General features: G+C 38.8%; 1 protein-coding gene across 2 annotated transcripts in view; it reads left to right on the top strand.

The window, feature by feature from the left end:
- Window positions 1–16,522, top strand: part of Rit2 (Ras like without CAAX 2) — a 301,478-nt gene extending 284,956 nt beyond the window's left edge. For both annotated transcript variants that reach the window (XM_051202366.1, XM_051202365.1), the window contains exon 5: window positions 16,227–16,522. In XM_051202366.1, the coding sequence (XP_051058323.1) occupies window positions 16,227–16,454 (228 nt within the window). In that variant the 3' untranslated portion in view covers window positions 16,455–16,522. The remainder of the gene's footprint in view (window positions 1–16,226) is intronic.
- The last annotated feature ends 2,638 nt before the right edge of the window (window positions 16,523–19,160 follow it).

The raw sequence follows: 19,160 nt of genomic DNA, 5'->3' as shown, positions 1-19,160 counted from the left end.
AATATTTGATGGATTTTTTTTCTTCAGGCATGTTTGGGAGTAAGTTCCCCAATACATAATACGTAAATTTAAAGTTTGAAGGTAGGGATGATAAACATGATTTCATAATTTTGATAAAAGAATATGACTGAAATGTGGAAAATTTTAAAGTGTGTCTTTAATTTTCCTTTCCTCAGGTCACTGATCTAATTAGAATTTTAAAAAAGATGTATAAGAAATAGTGTTTAATTTCCATTTAGATTTTACTGTAATGAATATGGAAACTACTGTGAAACTCAATTAGATCACTCAGAATTCATGTTCTAGTAACTAATGAAAAGGTGAATGCTTGCTTATAAGCAGAAGGCATTCCATTCCTGCATCATTGGTTGAGTGGTAAAAACATGAAAGTTGGAGTTTAATTAATTCTATGCAAACATGTTGTCCCATTTATAGTGTTGTTTAACTGTGTCTGAGTCTAATAAGAATTTATGTGTACAATGTGTTTATTATTTTATTTTAGATGAACTTGAATTTTGTAATATACTTAAAATTTTGTAATCATTATTAGCTAAAAATGTAAGTAAGTAAAATATACTCAATATTGAAGATTGTAGAATATTACTTTAACTAGGCAAATATGTGTTACATTTGTTTATGCTGCATTTGTTTAACTATGAAAGATGTGTTACATTTGTTTAATGATGTGCAGATGTGTTTTTCCCTTCCTAAGTCACCTGATTGGTCTAATAAAAGGCTGAATGTACAATAGCTAGGCAGTAGAGGGATAGGTGGAGCTGGTAGGTGGCCCAACAGAAAGTCTGTTGCAACTGAAAGTTTAAATATGTATATATATATATACATATATATATATATATATATATATATGTATATATATATATGTGTGTGTGTGTGTGTGTGTGTGTGTATAATTTTTTATTTAAATTCAAATCAAACTTAATTTACATATCAATCTCAGTTCCCTCACCCTCCTGTCCTCCACTGTTTCCCCCACCAACCCCCATCCCATCCCCTTTCTGCTCCCCAGGGAGGGTGAGGTCTTTCAGAGGGAGTCTTCAAAGACTGTCATATCATTTGGAGCAGGGCCCAGGCCCTCCCCCATGTGTCTAGGCTGAAGGAGTATTCCTCTATGTTGAATGGGCTCCCAAAGTCCATTTATATACTAGGAATAAATACTGATCCACTACCAGAGGCCCTATAGACTTCCCAGTCCTCCCAGCTAACACCTACATTCAGGGAATCTGGGTCAGTCCTATGCCGGTTTTCCAGCTATCAGACTGGGATCCATGAGCTCCCCCTTGTTCAGGTCAGACTGTTTATCTAGCTTGGTCTTGACACCTTTGCTCATCACTCCTCCCTCTTTGAAACTGGATTCCAAGAGTTCAGCTCAGTGTTTAGCTATGGGTGTCTGCTTCTGCTTCCATCAGCTACTAGATGAAGGCTCTAGGATGGCATATAAGGCAGTCATCACCCTCATTATCAGGGAAGGGCATTTAAGGTAGCCTCTCCACTATTGCTAGATTGTTAGTTGGGGTCATCCTTGTAGATCTCTGGACATTTCCCTAGTGCCAGATTTCTCTTAAAACCTATAATGGCTCCCTCTATTATGGTATCTCTTTTCTTGTTCTCATCTATTCTTTCCCTGACTCAAACTTCCTGCTCCCCCATTCCCACCTTTCCCCTCCTCTTCTCCCTAATTCCCTCTCCCCTCCCCCCACATGCTATCAATTTGCTTGGGAGATCTTGTCCCTTTTCTTGGCTTCCATCTCCAATGCCAGTTTTAACTAACTGAAGTTCTTCTGGTTGTTCAGTTTTGGGTCTGGTTTGTTATGGTGTGTGATGTAAATGAATTTTGAGATTTGCAATGGTTTATTTGTGATGCTTACTTTTTTATAATTACAAAATGTCTCATAAATCTATTTATGTAGAGAATGTATATGTGGAAATATGTTGATAACACATATATACATTAACATAAATTTAAGGGTATAAAAAGTATCAGTTTAACTACAGACTTCTCTATTCCATTTGACTCTCCTCTGCCCAAATCACCTTTATTTGTGACTATAAGTAACTTCCATATATTTTATTCAAAATATTCTCAAGGAATTAATAAAAACATTAAACTATTCACTGTGAATTTTGTATCAGGGCAACAGTGACAGTACCTTCATCTCACTGCTCATTTGGAATGCCTCCTCCCAAAAACACCACAATCCTACGTATATGCCAATCTTTATCCATGCTCTTTGCTGCTGTTTAGTGTTATACTATATGTCTGGTGCTTAAAGTATGTCCATGGAGATAATTTGTTGAGTAGATTCTTCAATCATTATATTCACCTTTTTATACTTCTTCAAAGCCTAACTACACTGAAACAAATATTATATGAACATGTATTTAGACAATGCTACAAATTTTCATGTGTTACATTTCATTTCATAATTCAGTTTCAAATATTCTGTAATTTTCCTGTAATTTCACTTTCATTACATCAAAATATATTTCTTTGTTTAAAATTTATTTATTTTTCTTATTTTACATATTGATCCCAGTTCCCTCTCCTTCCCTCCCTCCCTCTGTTCCTCCCTTCCTCCCTCTCTCTCACCCTCCCATGCCCCCCAATTACCTTCCCATCCCATTCCCCCCACTCCACAGGGAAGGTGATACTTTCCAGGAGGGGTCAACAAAATCTGTCAAGTCATTTGGAGTAGGGACTAGGCCCTTGCTCTTGCCTCTAGGCTAAGGAAGTATCCCTCCATGGGGAATGTGCTCCCAAAGTCCTTTTGTGCACCAGGGATACATCTTGGTTCCACTGTCAGAGGTCCCTTAGACTGCCCAGGCCTTCTAACTGAGACCCATGTTCAGGCGGTCTGAGTCGATCCAATGCTGGATTCCCAGCAAAATAATTTCTTAGTCATCTTTTATATTGATTCCAAGCTCAGTTCTATTTGTTTGTGAATATGCTGTGATGTTTATTCATTGCAGTATTTTCAGACCTGGTTTAGCATGGAATCTGTGGCTTACTTGAAAATAACACAATTATTTTTGGCATCAGATATGGCATCAAAAACTTGAAAGTTATATCAACTATTTACATTGATTTGTTTAAATCAATATTCTTACTGACTTTTTCTGCCTTGTCTTTCAACTGCCAAGTGCTATCTCAAGTAACATTGTGGATTTTAGTATTTTAGTAATGTCAGAACTTTTTTTTAATGAAATAAGTTTATACATAAATGATCATTCCAGTGGATTTTAACATTATAAAATATATCCCTTATGTTATAGTAATACTCTTTTATATAGTATTCACTTTATCTGATGTTTGTGTTATTATATCAGCTTTTTTTGTATAAATTTAAATCTCATTCATTACAATGTGTTGTGCATGTAGGAGATTAAGGAAAACAGAAAATATGTTCATAAAACATATTTGATACTAAAAATATAAAATTTAATGTGAAGCTTCATGGCTTTCATTCCAAATGCCTATTCTAATAGAAGTCCGTTGAAGTGTATATAATTTGAGTCTAGTTAATTTTGGTGTGTGATGTTTTGTTAATTGGCAAGTGTTTTTGTCTGTTTGTTTTGTTTTTTGAGACAGGGTTTCTCTGTGTAATAGCTCTAGAAGCTTTTTTTTTTAAAATAAAGTATATATAAAGAGAAAAGGGAGCACACATCCCAGCTACTGCACCCCCGTTTGGAGTGTATGCCTGAAGAAGACAGTTGGGGTGTGAAGAGGGGCTCTCCTGTGTGTAAGGGGTGGGAAAGGGGGGTTCTTGTGTGTAAAGAGTAGGGAGAAGGGTTCTCCTGTAAGCTTCTTTGAGATGTTTGGAATCAGGTCTTGTTCTTTTTTTTTTTTTTTTTTTAAAATTTTTTTTTTTTAATTTTTTTTTATAAACAAAATTCAATTAAAAAGAAACATTTTTTTATACAATATTTGGGTTTTGGGCGGCGTCCTTTCCCAACTCCCTCCCCCCTGGTAGGGGCCCCGTCCTGGGGGATATAAAAAAGGAAAATTTAATTTTGGGGGGGGGGGGGGCGTCCTCCCCTCCCCCGGGGGGGGCGCGCCTGGGGGTCGAAGAAGATTCAGATATCCTAGCTGTAGTCTGTAGGGCTGTTTTGTCCAGCTGTTTGGAATGTAGGATCAGCTTGTACTCTGTTTCAGGCGGTCTGGTGTGATCAAACCACATTAGTCTGGAAGGAATCCACATCTTTTCATTTTCTGTGGAAACAAAAATAGAAATACTTTTCCCCAGTAACTTGTTCTTCAACTTAAATTTTGGAGTCAAAGCGTTTTTTTTTTTTATTATTTTACATGTCGATCCCAGTTCCCTCTCCCTCCCTCCCTCCCTCCCCCCAAGCCCTCCCTCCCTCCTTCCCTCCCTTTTGCCCTCTCTACCCTCTCCCATGCACTCTAAACACCCTCCCCTCCCAACCCCCCACCACAATACAATATGTAGGGGAATGCCATCCAGTTGGGGTCATGTAGATCTGACAGGTCCTGTGAAGTAGGGACTAGGGCTTCTCTCCTATCTCTAGAATAAGGCAGTTATCCCTCCATGGGGGATATGTTTGCAAAGTCCTTTTGTGCACCAGGGATACATCCTGGCTCCACTGTCTGAGGTCTCTTAGGCTGCTCAGACCTTCTGGCTGAGACCCATATTCAGGGGGGTCCGAGTCAGACCCCCTGTTGGCTTCCCAGCTATCAGTCTAGTGGCCCTTAGCTCCTCCTTGTTCAGGTAAGCTGTCTCTATGTACTTCTACCGCATGGTCTTGTCCTCTCCATCTGCTTCTGGGTTCTAGTTTGACTCAGTGTTTATGTATGGGTGTTTGCTCCTGTTTTCAACAGGCATTAGTTGAGGACTCCATGGAGAAGTTAGTTGTTGATCTCACTCTCCGGGAAGGGCATTTATGATAGCCTTTCCACGGAAGCTGAGATTGTTAGTTGGGAGCAGTCTTGTAGTTCCCTCGACCTTTCTTTGTGTTCAACTTTATCTTCAAACCAATATTGCCTCCCTCTTTTATGTTCTCTCTCTCTGTCTCTGTCTCTCTCTCTCTTTCCTATTTTCCATTCCTAACCAGGCTCAATCCTCCTGGTCGCACATGCCTTCCTCTCCTCCCTCTCATTTTCTCCTACTTCTCTCTCCATTAGCTGTCCTCCCCCACTATACCTGAGGTCTGGGGGACTTGTCCCTTCCCAGTTCTGTGAGGGACTTTATATGAATCTCTTAGAATACAACTTGTATCCTAGTTCCTCTGGTGATGTGAATTATAGGCTGGTGATCATTTGATCTAGGTCTAAAATCCATATATGAGTGAGTACATACTGTGTTCCTCTTTTTGTGACTGGGTTACCTCATTCAGGATGGTTTCTTCAAGTGCCATCCACTTGCCTGCGAATTTCAAGATACCATTATTTTTTTCTGCAGAGTAGTATTCCATTGTGTAGATGTGCCACATCTTCATTAACCATTCTTCAATTGAAGGGCATCTAGGTTGCTTCCAGGTTCTTGCTATTACAAATAGTGCTGCTATGAACATAGTTGAACAGATGTCTTTGTTGCATTGATGTGAATCCTTTGGGTATATGCCTAAGAGGGGGATTGCCGGGTCCTGTGGTAAACTAATTCCCATTTTCCTGAGGAACCACCATACTGATCTCCAAAGTGGCTGTATGAGTTTGCACTCCCACCAGCAGTGGAGGAGTGTTCCACTTTCTCCACATCCTCTCCAACATAAGTCATCACTGGTGTTTCTAATTTTAGCCATTCTGGCAGGGGTAAGATGGTATCTCAAAGTTGTTTTGATTTGCATTTCCCTGAGAGCTAAGGATGTGGAGCATTTTCTTAAGTGTCTTTCAGCCTTTTTGATTTCCTCCATTGAGAATTCTTTCTTCAGTTCTGTACCCCATTTTTTAATAGGGTTATTTGGTGTTTTGTTGACTAGTTTCTTGAGTTCTTTGTATATTTTGGAGATCAGCCCTTTGTCGGATATAGGATTAGTGAAAATCTTTTCCCAGTCAGTGGGCTGCCGTTTGGTCTTGTCAACTGTGTCCTTTGCCTTACAGAAGCTTCTAAGTTTGAAGAGGTCCCATTTATTAATTGTTTCTTTCAGTGTCTGTGCCCCTGGAGTTATGTTCAAGAAGCGGTCTCCTATACCAATTTGTTCAAGGGTACCTCCTACTTTCTCTTCTAAGAGGTTCAATGTGGCTGGATTGATGTTAAGGTCTTTGATCCATTTGGACTTGAGTTTTGTGCATGGCGACAGACATGGGTCTATCTGCAGTCTTCTACACACCCTCATCCAATTGTGCCAGCACCATTTGTTGAAGATGCTGTCTTTGCCCCATTGTATAATTTTAGCTGTTTTGTCGAAAATCAGGTGTTCATAGGTGCGTGGATTAATATCAGGATTTTCAATTCGATTCCATTGGTCTACCTGTCTATTTTTATGCCAATACCAGGCTGTTTTCAGAACTATAGCTCTGTAGTAGAGCTTAAAGTCAGGAATGGTGATGCCTCCTGATGTTCTTTTATTGTATAGGGTTGTTTTGGCTATCCTGGGTCTTTTTGTTTTTCCATATAAAGTTGATTATTATCCTTTCAAGGTCGGTGAAGAATTGTGGTGGGATTTTAATGGGGATTGCATTGAATCTGTAGATTGCTTTTGGTAAGATTGCCATTTTTACTATGTTTATCCTACCTATCCAAGAGCATGGGAGGTCTTTCCATTTTCTGGTATCTTCTTTAATTTCTTTCTTTAGAGTCACAAAGTTCTTATTATATAGGTCTTTTACTTGTTTGGTAAGCGTTACACCAAGATACTTTATGTTGCTTGTGGCTATTGTAAAGGGTGATGTTTCTCTGATTTCTTTCTCTGCCTCTTTGTCGTCTGAAAAAAATAGGGCTACTGATTTTTTTGAGTTTATCTTGTATCCTGCTAGTTTGCTGAAGGTGTTTATCAGCTGTAGGAGTTCCCTGGTAGAGTTTATTGGGTCGCTTATGTAAACTATCATATCATCTGCAAATAGAGACAGTTTGACTTCTTCCTTTCCAATTTGGATGCCCTTGATCTCCTTTTGTTGTCTTATAGCATTAGCTAGAACTTCTAGTACGATATTGAAGAGATATGGAGAGAGAGGACAGCCTTGTCTTGTTCCTGATTTTAGAGGAATTGGCTTAAGTTTCTCTCCATTCAGTTTGATGTTGGCAGTTGGTTTGCTGTATATTGCTCTTATTATGTTTAGGTATGTTCCTGTTATCCCTGACCTCTCTAATACCTTTATCATGAAAGGGTGTTGAATTTTATCGAAGGCTTTTTCTGCATCTAGGGAGATAATCATATGGTTTTTCTTTTTCCGTTTGTTTATATGGTGGATCACGTTGATAGATTTTCGTATGTTAAACCATCCCTGCAATCCAGGTATGAAGCCTACTTGATCATGGTGGATGATTTCTCTGATGTATTTTTGAATTCGGTTTGCCATTATTTTATTGAGTATTTTTGCATCGATGTTCATCAGGGATATTGGTCTGTAGTTTTCTTTCTTAGTTGTGTCTTTGTGAGGTTTGGGTACCAAAGTTATTGTGGCCTCATAAAAAGAGATTGGCAATGAACCTTCTGTTTCTATCTTGTGGAACAGTTTGAGGAGTAGTGGTATTAGTTCTTCCTTGAATGTCTGGTAGAATTCTGCACTGAATCCATCTGGCCCTGGACTTTTTTTTCGTTGGAAGGCTTTCGATGACTGCTTCTATTTCATTTCGGGTTATAGGTCTATTTAAGTTGTTTGTCTGTTCTTGATTTAATTTTGGTAAGTGATAGTTATCCAGAAACTTGTCCATTTCCTTTGAATTTTCAATTTTTGTGGAATACAGATTTTCGAAGTATGACCTGAAAATTGTCTGGATTTCCTCTGTGTCTGTTGTTATGTTCCCCATTTCGTTTCTGATTTTGTTAATTTGCATGTTCTGTCTCTGCTTTTTCGTTAATTTGGATAAAGGTTTATCAATCTTGTTGATTTTCTCAAAAAACCAACTCTTTGTTGCATTGATTTTTTGTATTGTTTTCCTGGTTTCTATTTTGTTGATTTCAGCCCTCAAGTTGATTATTTCCTGGCGTCTGCTCCTGCGGGTGAATTCGCTTCTCTCTGTTCTAAGGTTTTCAGTTGCGCTGTTAATTCATTTATGTGACTATCCTCTGTTTTCTTCATATGGGCACTTAGTGCAATGAACTTCCCTCGTAGCACTGCTTTCAAGGTGTCCCATAAGTTCGGGTATGTTGTATCCTCATTCTCGTTGAATATTAGAAAGTCTTTAATTTCTTTCTTTATTTCTTCTTTGACCCAGGAGTGGTGCAATTGCACATTGTTAAGTTTCCATGAGTTTGCAGGTTTTCTGCTATTTGTATTGTTGTTGAATTCCAATTTTAAAGCATGGTGGTCCGATAAGATACAGGGGACTATTTCTATTCTCTTGTATCTGTTGAGGTTTGTTATGTCTCCTAGTATGTGGTCGATTTTAGAGAAGGTTCCATGTGGAGCAGAGAAGAAGGTATATTCTTTTGTCTTTGGATGGAATGTTCTATAGATGTCTGTTAGCCCCAGTTGAGACATAACTTCTGTTAATTCTTTTGTTTCTTTGTTGAGTTTCTGATTTGTGGTCCTGTCTAGTGTTGAGAGTGGTGTATTGAAGTCTCCCACTATAAGTGTGTGAGGTTTTATATGAGCTTTGAGTTTTAGTAGTGTTTCTTTTACGAATGTGGGTGGCTTTGTATTAGGGGCATAGATGTTCAGAATTGAGACTTTGTGTTGACGGATTTCTCCTGAGATGAATATGAAATGACCGTCTTCATCTCTTTTGACTAGTTTTGGTTTGAAGTCTAGCTTGTTAGATATTAGGATAGCTACGCCTGCTTGCTTCTTATTTCCATTTGATTGGAAAATCTTTTCCCAACCCTTTACCCTGAGGTAATGTCTATCTTTGGAGCTAAGATGTGTTTCTTGTATGCAGCAGAAGGATGGATTCTGTCTTCGTATCCATTCTGTTAATCTGTGTCTTTTTATAGGTGAGTTAAGACCATTAATGTTGAGGGTGAGTAAGGACCATTGATTGTTGATGGTTGTTTGATTTAGGTTTGTTGTTGGCAGTGGTATTGTGAATATATTTGTTCTGCTTCACCCTAGGTTTCTGGTGTAGTTGGATTATCTGTTGCCTACATTTTTGTGGGCGTAGTTACCTTCCTTGGGTTGGAATTTTCCTTCCAATACTTTCTGTAGGGCTGGATTTGTAGATACATATTGGGAAAATCTGGTTTTGTCATTGAATATCTTGTTCTCTCCATCTATATTGACTGAGAGTTTTGCTGGATATAGTAGCCTAGGCTGGCATCCGTGTTCTCTTAATACTTTTAGAACATCTATCCAGGACCTTCTGGCCTTGAGGGTTTCCATGGAGAAGTCAGGTGTAATTTTGATAGGTCTGCCTTTATATGTTACCTGTCCTTTTTCCTTCGCTGCTCTTAATATTCTTTCTTTATTCTGTATGCTAGGTGTTTTGATTATTATATGTCGAGGGGTCTTTTTTCTTTGGCCCCCCCCCCTTTCTGGTTGGGTTCGCTTCTTTTTCTTTTTTACGCACGCCCCTCTTTCCATTTTTTTAAATTTTTTTCTCTATTTTTTTTTTTTATTTTTTTTCCACCTTCTTTCTGGGCCCCCCCCCCCTCCTCTTGGCCTATTATTCTTAGGTTTGGCCTTTTCATGGTGTCCCACATTTCCTGGATATTGTGTGTTAAGGATTTGTTGGATTTATGGTTTTCTTTGGTCGATGAATCTATTTCTTCTAGTTTATCTTCTGCGCCTGAGATTCTCTCTTCCATCTCTTGAATTCTATTGGTTATGCTTGTGTCCGTGGTTTCCGATTTTTTGCCCAGCTTTTCAATTTCCAGCTTTCCTTCCATTTGTGTTGCCTTTATTTTCTCAATTTCGGTTTTCAAATCTTGAACCGTTTCCTTCACCTGGTTAATTGTTTTTTCTTGGCTTTCTGTACTTTCCTTAAGGAATTTGTTCATTTCTTCCACTTTTTTGTTTGTTTTTTCCTCTATTTCTTTAAGGGATTTTCTCATATCTTCTTTGAGGGCCTCTATCATTTTTATGATGGTGATTTTTAAGTCGTACCCTTCTGCTTCCTCTGCTTTGTTGTTGTGTTCCATTCTAGTTGGTGTAGATTCCCTAGATTCTGGTGGTGTCATGTTTGTCTTTCTGTTGTTAGGTGTTCTCTTGTATTGCCTTCTTCCCATAGTTTCTTCCTGTAGGTGTTGGTGGTGTCTCTTCCCTCTCTCTATGGTCCTTCCCAGATGCCTTATGTGGATCAAAGATTCAATGTCTGTATCTCTGTGTGGTCCAAGCTCTCTAGGAGGCTTCTCTCTGGCCAATAGCCGGCAGAAGAGGACGAGGGCTGGACTGGAACTTGAGAAGGTTTTGCAGGGTAGTGGGATCTCACTGGAAACTGGCGCTCTCCAGCTGAGACCTCGTTCTTTGGCAGGGGCCCGGATTTGTGGGTCAAGGATCTTGCCCCAGGTCTTGTTCTTAGTGTCCACAGTTTTGATAAAAAGCTTACAGAATCTGATGCTTACCTATTAATCTTTTGTTAAAAATCTTTAATTGTTTAACATTTGAAAGTATAATTGAATCATTTTCCCCTTCCCTCCCTTAAAACCTCCCCTTGCTTGTTTTTTTTCAAATTCATGAGTTGAGGCCTTCTGAGCTTTCCCCAGTCCATTTCAGCATGGCTACTTAAAATGTTGATGGATTTTTCATGCCATGTTCCCAATTGTAAAGATGACAAACTGAGAAAGAGAGCTGAAGCTCTCAAGGACACAGCAAATGGCACCACAGAGTCAGTTAACCTCAGCACTTTGCTGCTGCAGGTTGCTGAAGACCAAAATAATGCGGAGCAGCACAAGGTGGAACTGTAAGTGCTTTTAACCCTACAGATGCAACGGACCAGCATAGTCCCTGGGAACCTGTGATGAGCACAGCGCCTTCCCAGACCTTTACCTTCAGAACCCGTTCAGCCTCATAACAGTCAGTGCAGTATCCATCTTCCCTACTTAGAGCTGCATTAGCCACCTTGGGATATCACCAGGCTCTAACAACAAATAGTACACGAAGAGGGAAGTCACCACCAAGGAGCTGCCTAACTCCTCTCAGCCATGTCAACCTGTCCAAATACCATAGTCCCAGAGTTCTTTTACTAGCTGTAAAGGTAAGGTCTATGACGCTGATGAATTCCACCAAAGTGGCTCATCCTCAAAGGGCTCAATAGATTCTTCTGGCTCTGCCTTCATCTTCACACACAGAAGTTCAGGAAATAGCCTACAGCATCCAGACATCTCAGCATCACTGACTTCCTCCACGTCACAAAGAACACATGATGATATTCTTTTTTTTTTTTTTTTTATTCACATGGCAACATAAATGAAAATGGGTAAGGGGATCTAGTGGAGGAACACAAGGACTTTATCATGCACAAGCTAGGCTTGAATAACCCTTAGGAAGGTAAAGTAGTTCTCTCAACTTATTCTTGAAAGAAAATATCTTTCAGAAATGTATGCACACTTTTTGAATATCCAGGTCTGCTCTTGAGCTCCCAGGGATGTGATGGTTCATGTTGTAAAATGGTAGGGAGGGAAAATGCTCAGGAGGAAAAGGACTGGTGGTTCAAAGCCATGCAGCCCTGTTTTGGGTGAGATCTTTCCATGCCATTGGAAGTTGAACAAAATTCTAAGGAGAACAGAGCTAGCTACAAAAGGGATAGTTCCCTGAGTTTCTTAGAACAGTATAGCATTTGCAAATGAGCAAGTTTCTATCATCTGCTATCACAACATTTTTTATTAATAAATGTAGTTTTTAAATTTCATTCTACATTCCAACCAAAGCTCTCCCTCCCACCCCTCTTCCTGCCCACTTTACCTCCCCTCCAGCCCACCACCAACAGGTAAGGGTTCCCATTGGGACAACGTCTGGCACACTAAGTTGGGGTATAACTAAGACCCTCCCTGCTATGTTAAGGCTGAGTATGGCAACCCACAATAGAGGATGTGCTGCAACAAGCTAGTTAGGGATAGATCCTGGTCCTACTGCCAGGGGCACCTCAGATAGCCCAAGTTACACAACTGTCTCCCACATATAGAGGGCCTAGTCCGGTCCCATGAAGACTACACAACTGCAAGTCTAGGGTTCATGAGTTTCCACGAGCTTGGTTCAGCCGTCTCTGTAGATTTCCCCTTTATAATCTTAACCTCCCTTGCTCATATATTTCCTCCTTCCTCTCTTTGACTGGATTCCTGGAGCTGAGCCTGGATGCTTCCTTGTGGATCTCTGCATCTGGTTCCATCATTTACTGGATGAAGGCTCTATGATGACAGCTGGGGCATTCACAAATCTGATTACAGGGAAAGGCCAGTTCAGGTACCCTCTCCACTATTGCTAGGATTCTTAGCTGGGGTCTTCCTTGTGGATTCTTGATGATTTTCTTAGCACAAGGTTTCTGCCTAATCCCATAGCGGCTCTCTCCATCAAGACATCTCTTTCCTTGCCAGCCTTTTCTATTTAGTGTTTTAACAGGAAGATACAATTCAATGCTCAGACTTGGACTAAGTCAGCCCTGTGTCTCATGTCTAGACTACAGTGAACATCACACTTTCACATTCCTCAATGGCTATGGAAAGTCTATCCAGAAAGTGCCCTAAGTGGAGTTGGAGGAGAATGCAATATCAATTGCTCCTAAACAGGTTGTAGTGTAAACATCATCTTCCACACTGAACTTTTCTATGGAGGCAAGCAGCATGAATTACTAAAGGGATCATTTTCTCCAAATAACAAGATGTAATTTTGATCAACAGAAGTATAAAAGAATGGAACCATATACCCGATTTGCACATATCAAGAAAAAAGTGGGAAAGTTGGGCTAAGAATGGTTATGAATCCTGCTGCCTTTTGAAGGATACCAATATAAAAATCGAAAGCATTTATGTAGCAACTTGAGAAAAACACAAATTGAAGAAAGATAAAGTGCAGAAAGCCATGAAAGGAAGGAAAAGGAGATTCAGGGAAAGATGGGCCTATTCCATGAAGATGGAGAATGCTAGGTTTGTGATGAACCATTATAGGAACATCTTGATGTGGTGAAGGATTAGTCTGGGAGATCAGTTCACACCTGATGACCAGGGAAATAGGCATAATTAAGAAACAAACTAGTCTTTCTATGTTTCTTGAGGTCAGCCTACCACTCCCTTCTTACTACAGTGTTTTTTCTCTCCAGAACACCAGACATTGTGACCAAGATGAAGAATGACATTAGACAATGCTTCCCTTTTCTCCTCTGTGGCAGTTATAATTTTGACTTCAGTCCTAAGACAAATTTCAGATTTTTAGACAAGTAACACAATCCTTTTCCAAATCCCATGCTTTGACAAACAGTTATAAAGCCAAGTCTCAGCATTCAGCGCTCTGTTGCTGTTGTGCAGGCATAAAAGCTTCATTTCCAAGTCACATAAGCTTTGATGGTAGACACACACACACACACACACACACACACACACACACACACATATATATATATACACGATGACAGTGTTTTGGGGTTTTTATTGTTGTTGTTGTTTGTTTGGTTTTTGTTATAAAGCTATTGGTCGTTGGCTAGAGCTTCTTATTAGCTAGACCTGTCTTAATTATTAACCCATTTCAATCAATCTATGTATTGCCACGAGGTTGTGACTTACCTGGTCATGCCAAGCATGGTGTTACAGAGTTTTTAGAAGTACTTCCATCTGTAAATATTCTTTCCTTACACTTGTAGAAAATTAGTGCAATGTATTAAAAATCAAGTGTTAGGAAACTTCATGGTTTCATCTATATCTTTATTTTGGAATTGAACTATTAGTATATAGTATCCAAACCTGGACTATAGTTTAATTGTATCATTGCTTCTTAAGGCTTAATAAAGTAATTTCCCAACCTAAACAAAAAAAAAAAAAAAAAAAGAAATAGCAAAAAAGAAAGGAAAACAAAACCAGATTAGGCAATCTGTCTTTTGTTAGAGACATAGCATTGATAGTGTCAATCTATTACTTTATTTTTCAAGGGTTTTTTTTTATAAGTAGTGTTTCAATAGCTCCCTCTCCATCTTGTCATGCTTCAGTGTAAGCTGATTATACAACCTATCCTGTTGCCTTTTATTATTTCTTGTTTTATTTCTTTATTTTTTTACCATTGGTATTTAGGTAAAGATTTTTTTATTGTTTATTTTTTTATTTTACATATCAATCCCAGTTCCCTCTTCCTCCCTCTTTCCCTCTCTCCTACCCTCTCATGCCCCCTGACTACCCTCCCCTCCCATCCTCCCCAACTCCACATGTAGGGTGATGCCCTCCAGGAGAGGTCATCTAAATCTATCTAGTCATTTGGAGTAGGGACTAGGACTTCTCTCCTGTCTCTAGGTTAAGGGAGTATCCCTCCATAGGAGATGTGCCCCCAAAGTCCTTTTGTGCACCATGAATATATCCTGGTTCCACTGTCCAAGGTCCCTTAGACTGTTCAGGCCTTCTAGCTAAGATCTCCTGAGCATATGGGGAGTGGCGGTGGGGGGGGCAGTGACTGGAGAGGGAACTAGGAGAAAGAGAAGGGGAGAAGAGTAAAGCATGTGGGACTAGGAAGATTGACTCAGGGGAGGAATAGACAAGAGGAGAGAGAGAGAGAGAGAGAGAGAGAGAGAGAACGTAAAAGAGGGAATCATTATAGGTTTGAAGAGAAAACTGAACCTAGAGAAATGTTCAGAGACCTACAAGACTGACCCCAAATACCCCAACTAACAATTTGAGCAACCATGGAAAGGCTTCCATAAATGCCCTTCCCTGATAATGAGATTGACAACTAATTTACCTACCATCATGGAGCCCTCATCTATTAGCTGATGGAAACAGAAGCAAACATCCACAACTAAACACTGAGATGAACTGGAATCCAGATGCAGAGAGGGAGGACAAGACCAGACTGCAGAAACACATAGAGACAGCTGACCTGAACAAGGAGGAGCTAATGGGCCCCCAGACTGATAGCTGGGAATCTAGCATGGGTATTTAGGTAAAGTATCTCCTCTTTTGGAGTACCTCTTCTCTATCAGAGTGCCATAGCATGACTGTAGCCAGAACTCAATATAGCATTTTTGTTTGTTTTGTTGTTTTTTTTTTTATCACATATTCAAAACTGGTTGTCTTGGAGGAACTCATAGCAATCCCAGCCTTTTTATTAAGGCCACAGACTAATCTGAAAGGCTTTATGGAAGACTTGAATGTTGAGCAGAAATTCTAAAACCAGTTATATTGTAATAATCTAGCGTTTAAACATATCTGCATAATTTATGTTCATACAATGTCTACTGATAGTTTTTAAACCTTGAATAATTTTGAGAACCACTCTTCAAACTCTTCTACTACATCCTGTGGTTGTCTTCAGGAGCTGTGATAGATACTCACGGGATGATAAAGGAGGCAAAGTGCCTGACCTCGACCTCAACCCATTCATAGTTTCTAGAACATCTAGTGCAATGGTAAAAATCAAAGTATGTTAAACACCACAGATAATTGTAAAGTTTAAGCTGAATAAATGCTCCTTTATCACAGTGACAGTGTTTGTTTTTTTTCTGAGTCCTTCATTGGAGTATTGTTTTTTAAAGTCCATTAATGTCCTGCTAGATGAGAGGTCTGAATTATATAAGAATTAACATCTCAAAGTTTGGAATGCTGCCAGCACACTCATTCTGTAGATGACTCCGAGACCACTAACAAATTATCTATGATGTTGGTGCTACTCTTTCATGTAAAAGAAGAGGAAGCTGGTACCAAATGGTCACTATGGTTACCTATGCTTGCAATTAAAGTGCAGTTAAGCTGAGACTTAAGGTGGAAATCACTTACAGCTGTTCTGTTGACCACTGAGCAACCTTGTAGTGTCTGATATTTAAAGAACTGACTTGGAGTTATACTTACTTTTCCGTATGGGATTAAGATTTCTCATTTGTTTGTCCTTCAAGTCCAGAAATTCTGGAAGTTTTTCACAATAAAATTTCATATTTTACCTTTGTTCATAAAGCTAAAACCCAGAGGACAAAGCAAGCCTTTCCTTCCCTCTCTTTTTAATACTATTTGTTTCTTTTCTTCCCTAGGTCTCTACAGAAGAAGGCATGAATCTTGCTCGAGAATACAATTGTGCCTTCTTTGAGACCTCTGCAGCCCTCCGATTTGGTATTGATGATGCTTTTCAAGGCTTAGTGCGAGAAATTCGTAGGAAGGAATCCATGCTGTCCTTGATGGAAAAGAAACTAAAGAGGAAGGGCAGTCTGTGGAAGAAGATAAAAGGCTCTCTGAAGAAGAAAAGAGAAACCATGACATAATACTCTGCTTCTGTGTCCTTCCCATCTCTCTTTCTGGATTTTTATCAACCAAGCAATTCTCTCTCTCTCTCTCTTCCTCTCTCTCTCCCTCTCCCTCTCCTCTCCCTCTCCCCCCTCTCAATATCTACCTGCAGGCAAAAATTAGACTTCTATATCTGTGTGTATTAGATAGTTTTATTTTGCCTGTAACAGCTGGATAGATTTTGTCAATCAGCTGGATAATGCCATTTAGATTTTACAATATATTAGCAAATGAAATTAACATTCCAATTGCCTCATTTTCCTGTAAAGAGTAGCTTCATTTCGTATGCTGTCTGGTTATAAAGAAAATATGCAAACTTGTAGCAGGGATGATAAAAGGCTTAGGGGATCTGCTTTTGCCTGATAACTCTGGTTGTTTGCATTTCACAAATCTGTAAATAATGAAGAGGCTAAAATAGTTCAAAGCAAAAGACCAAGACCTGGTCTTCTCTTAAGTGGAAAAGTCTTAGTATTTCTTCTTGAGTCCTTTATAAATGAACGTTAGAAAAATTACTGATAATATAAACTGATAAGTTGTTAAAGGTTGAAATTACATGTGGCCATATTCACAGTGCCGAGATTGCCATACACCTTTAAAGAATTATCAGTGAGTTACTATGATGAAAGAATGTGGGAAGGCAGCAGTGCAATGAACTTGGTGGTACATATGCCCAAGAAAGGGCCCTTCGACCCTCTCAATGAATTCCTCTTAGGATTGTTTCACCTCCATAGTAGCCATCTGTTTCCAGGGATGTGGCTTCTGCATACTGAATTTTCTATTCATATTATTAAATTCCTTGTCTCGTTTTTGACAAAATACACCAAGAAACTATCATTGGAAGTGTTGTTGTTATTTGCCTTAAAATGGTTCATTGTGTAAAATATCTCCCATTCACCCACTTTCCCCTTGTGTAAATTAACCTTTTTAAACCCAAGCTCAGAAAGCCACCACTGGAAAGAATGATAATGGACAATGTTAAGAGAAAAACTGAAAAGCTAAGCCTAAAATGGAATCTGTCAAAATAATTTTCATGGATGAGGGCAGTTTTATCATAAATTAAGGAGCAGCAGGGTTGAGGGACAAGGATCTCACTCACTCAATCTTTCTCTTCTCTGGCTCACAATGCTCCTGGAACTGGCTAAGTGCTGAGATTGGAGAAATGAATCATTCAGACATGGACCCTGTTAAGACATTTACCTGGCAGATTCACTCCACTGAAATAATACCGAATTCATAATTTCTTGCAAAGGAAAAAGGCACATTTCATGTATCTAGATACAAGGGAAATATAGGTTAGAGATCGTCAGTTCCTAGCTGTTGCAATAAAATACAACTTTTCAGGATATTATATTTTGGGGTCATTTTATACCTTAGACTAGGATTCCTTTCTTAGGAACAAGATCATGCTGTTGATCTTTTGTTGTAATAACTGCCACTATGTCCCTTTGAGTTTTTCTCAAGACACATCTTTTATACAGTTCAGAAATTCATTCAGAAATTAAAAAAAAAATAAATACACTTCACATTTCTCTTCTGAGGCATACATCATTGAAAAGACATGTCCAAAAAAGGAAAGAACACAAAAGTTAAGGTTACATACAGACTATAAGTCATTATAAATCTAAATTTATTTTTAGTTAACACATAAAAATTACACAGGTTAATGAAGTTCTATGTGATGAAGGATTCTGACAGAATCTGTCTTTACTTTCTTCTCCTTTGGTCTTAAATGATTAATTTTTTCTTTTATTCTGTTAAGTTGACACATTCACCTTTAGCATGTCCTTTGTGTCCTGAGCCCAAGCCTTAGGTCCCTCTATCTCTCATGTGTGCAAGAAAATGCAATTTAGAAATAATTGGCACTAGTTTCTCCATGGCCAGCCTGTCTATTTGTAATCCTAGTGATTTCCATGTCCATGTGTTATACTTGACACATTTTACAACCAAGTACTTAGGAGCTTTATTTTTCCTTTGGTTTTTAAATACTCTGCCCTTGACTCTATAGGTCTTATTTCATGGTACTTTGACTCCTTCTTCTTCACCATAACCCATAAGTAAATAATTTATGACAGTTAAATTATTTGAATATAATTAATAATTTATGCTAAATTAGTTTCAACATTTAAAAGTTCTCTATGGAAGCTTGGTTAGAGAATAGTTTTCCTCCACAGATACTTTGATATAGCAAGAAGGAAGTTGCCAAAATTTCAGCCTCAGGCTAAAAGTATCCAAGAGTTATTACCAGCCAAGTCAGAGTTGTACCTCAAGCACAACTTTAACCCAGATTTCCCCTCTATAAACCTAAAAACCACAAGGAAACATTTCATGAGTTTAGGTATTCCTACTCAAGGGCTATTGAATTAATATTAGGATTTCTGTCTCTGACCATAGACTTGTAAATATAACTGGGTCATCTCATGAAATCCATGAAGATGAAAGATCCACCATGTGCCTGTGATACTTTGTGACACTCTGATTCTAGTGTTTCTGGCATTTTTAGTCTGGGCCTCCAAGCTTTACCAGACAGTCCCAAAACTTCTTTAGGTATAGGGGTAAATAGACTCATTCCTCACTACCCACTTTTTTCTATCAGAAAAGTATAATGAATAGGACATAATTGCTTTAAAAGAGATATTAAATTGGCTTACATGATTACAGAGAATACAATTTCTAGGATAGACATA

The sequence above is a fragment of the Phodopus roborovskii genome, unplaced genomic scaffold (assembly GCF_943737965.1).
Source record: "Phodopus roborovskii unplaced genomic scaffold, PHOROB, whole genome shotgun sequence".
Classification (NCBI taxonomy): domain Eukaryota; kingdom Metazoa; phylum Chordata; class Mammalia; order Rodentia; family Cricetidae; genus Phodopus; species Phodopus roborovskii.
This window is presented reverse-complemented; position numbering and strand designations above follow the sequence as displayed.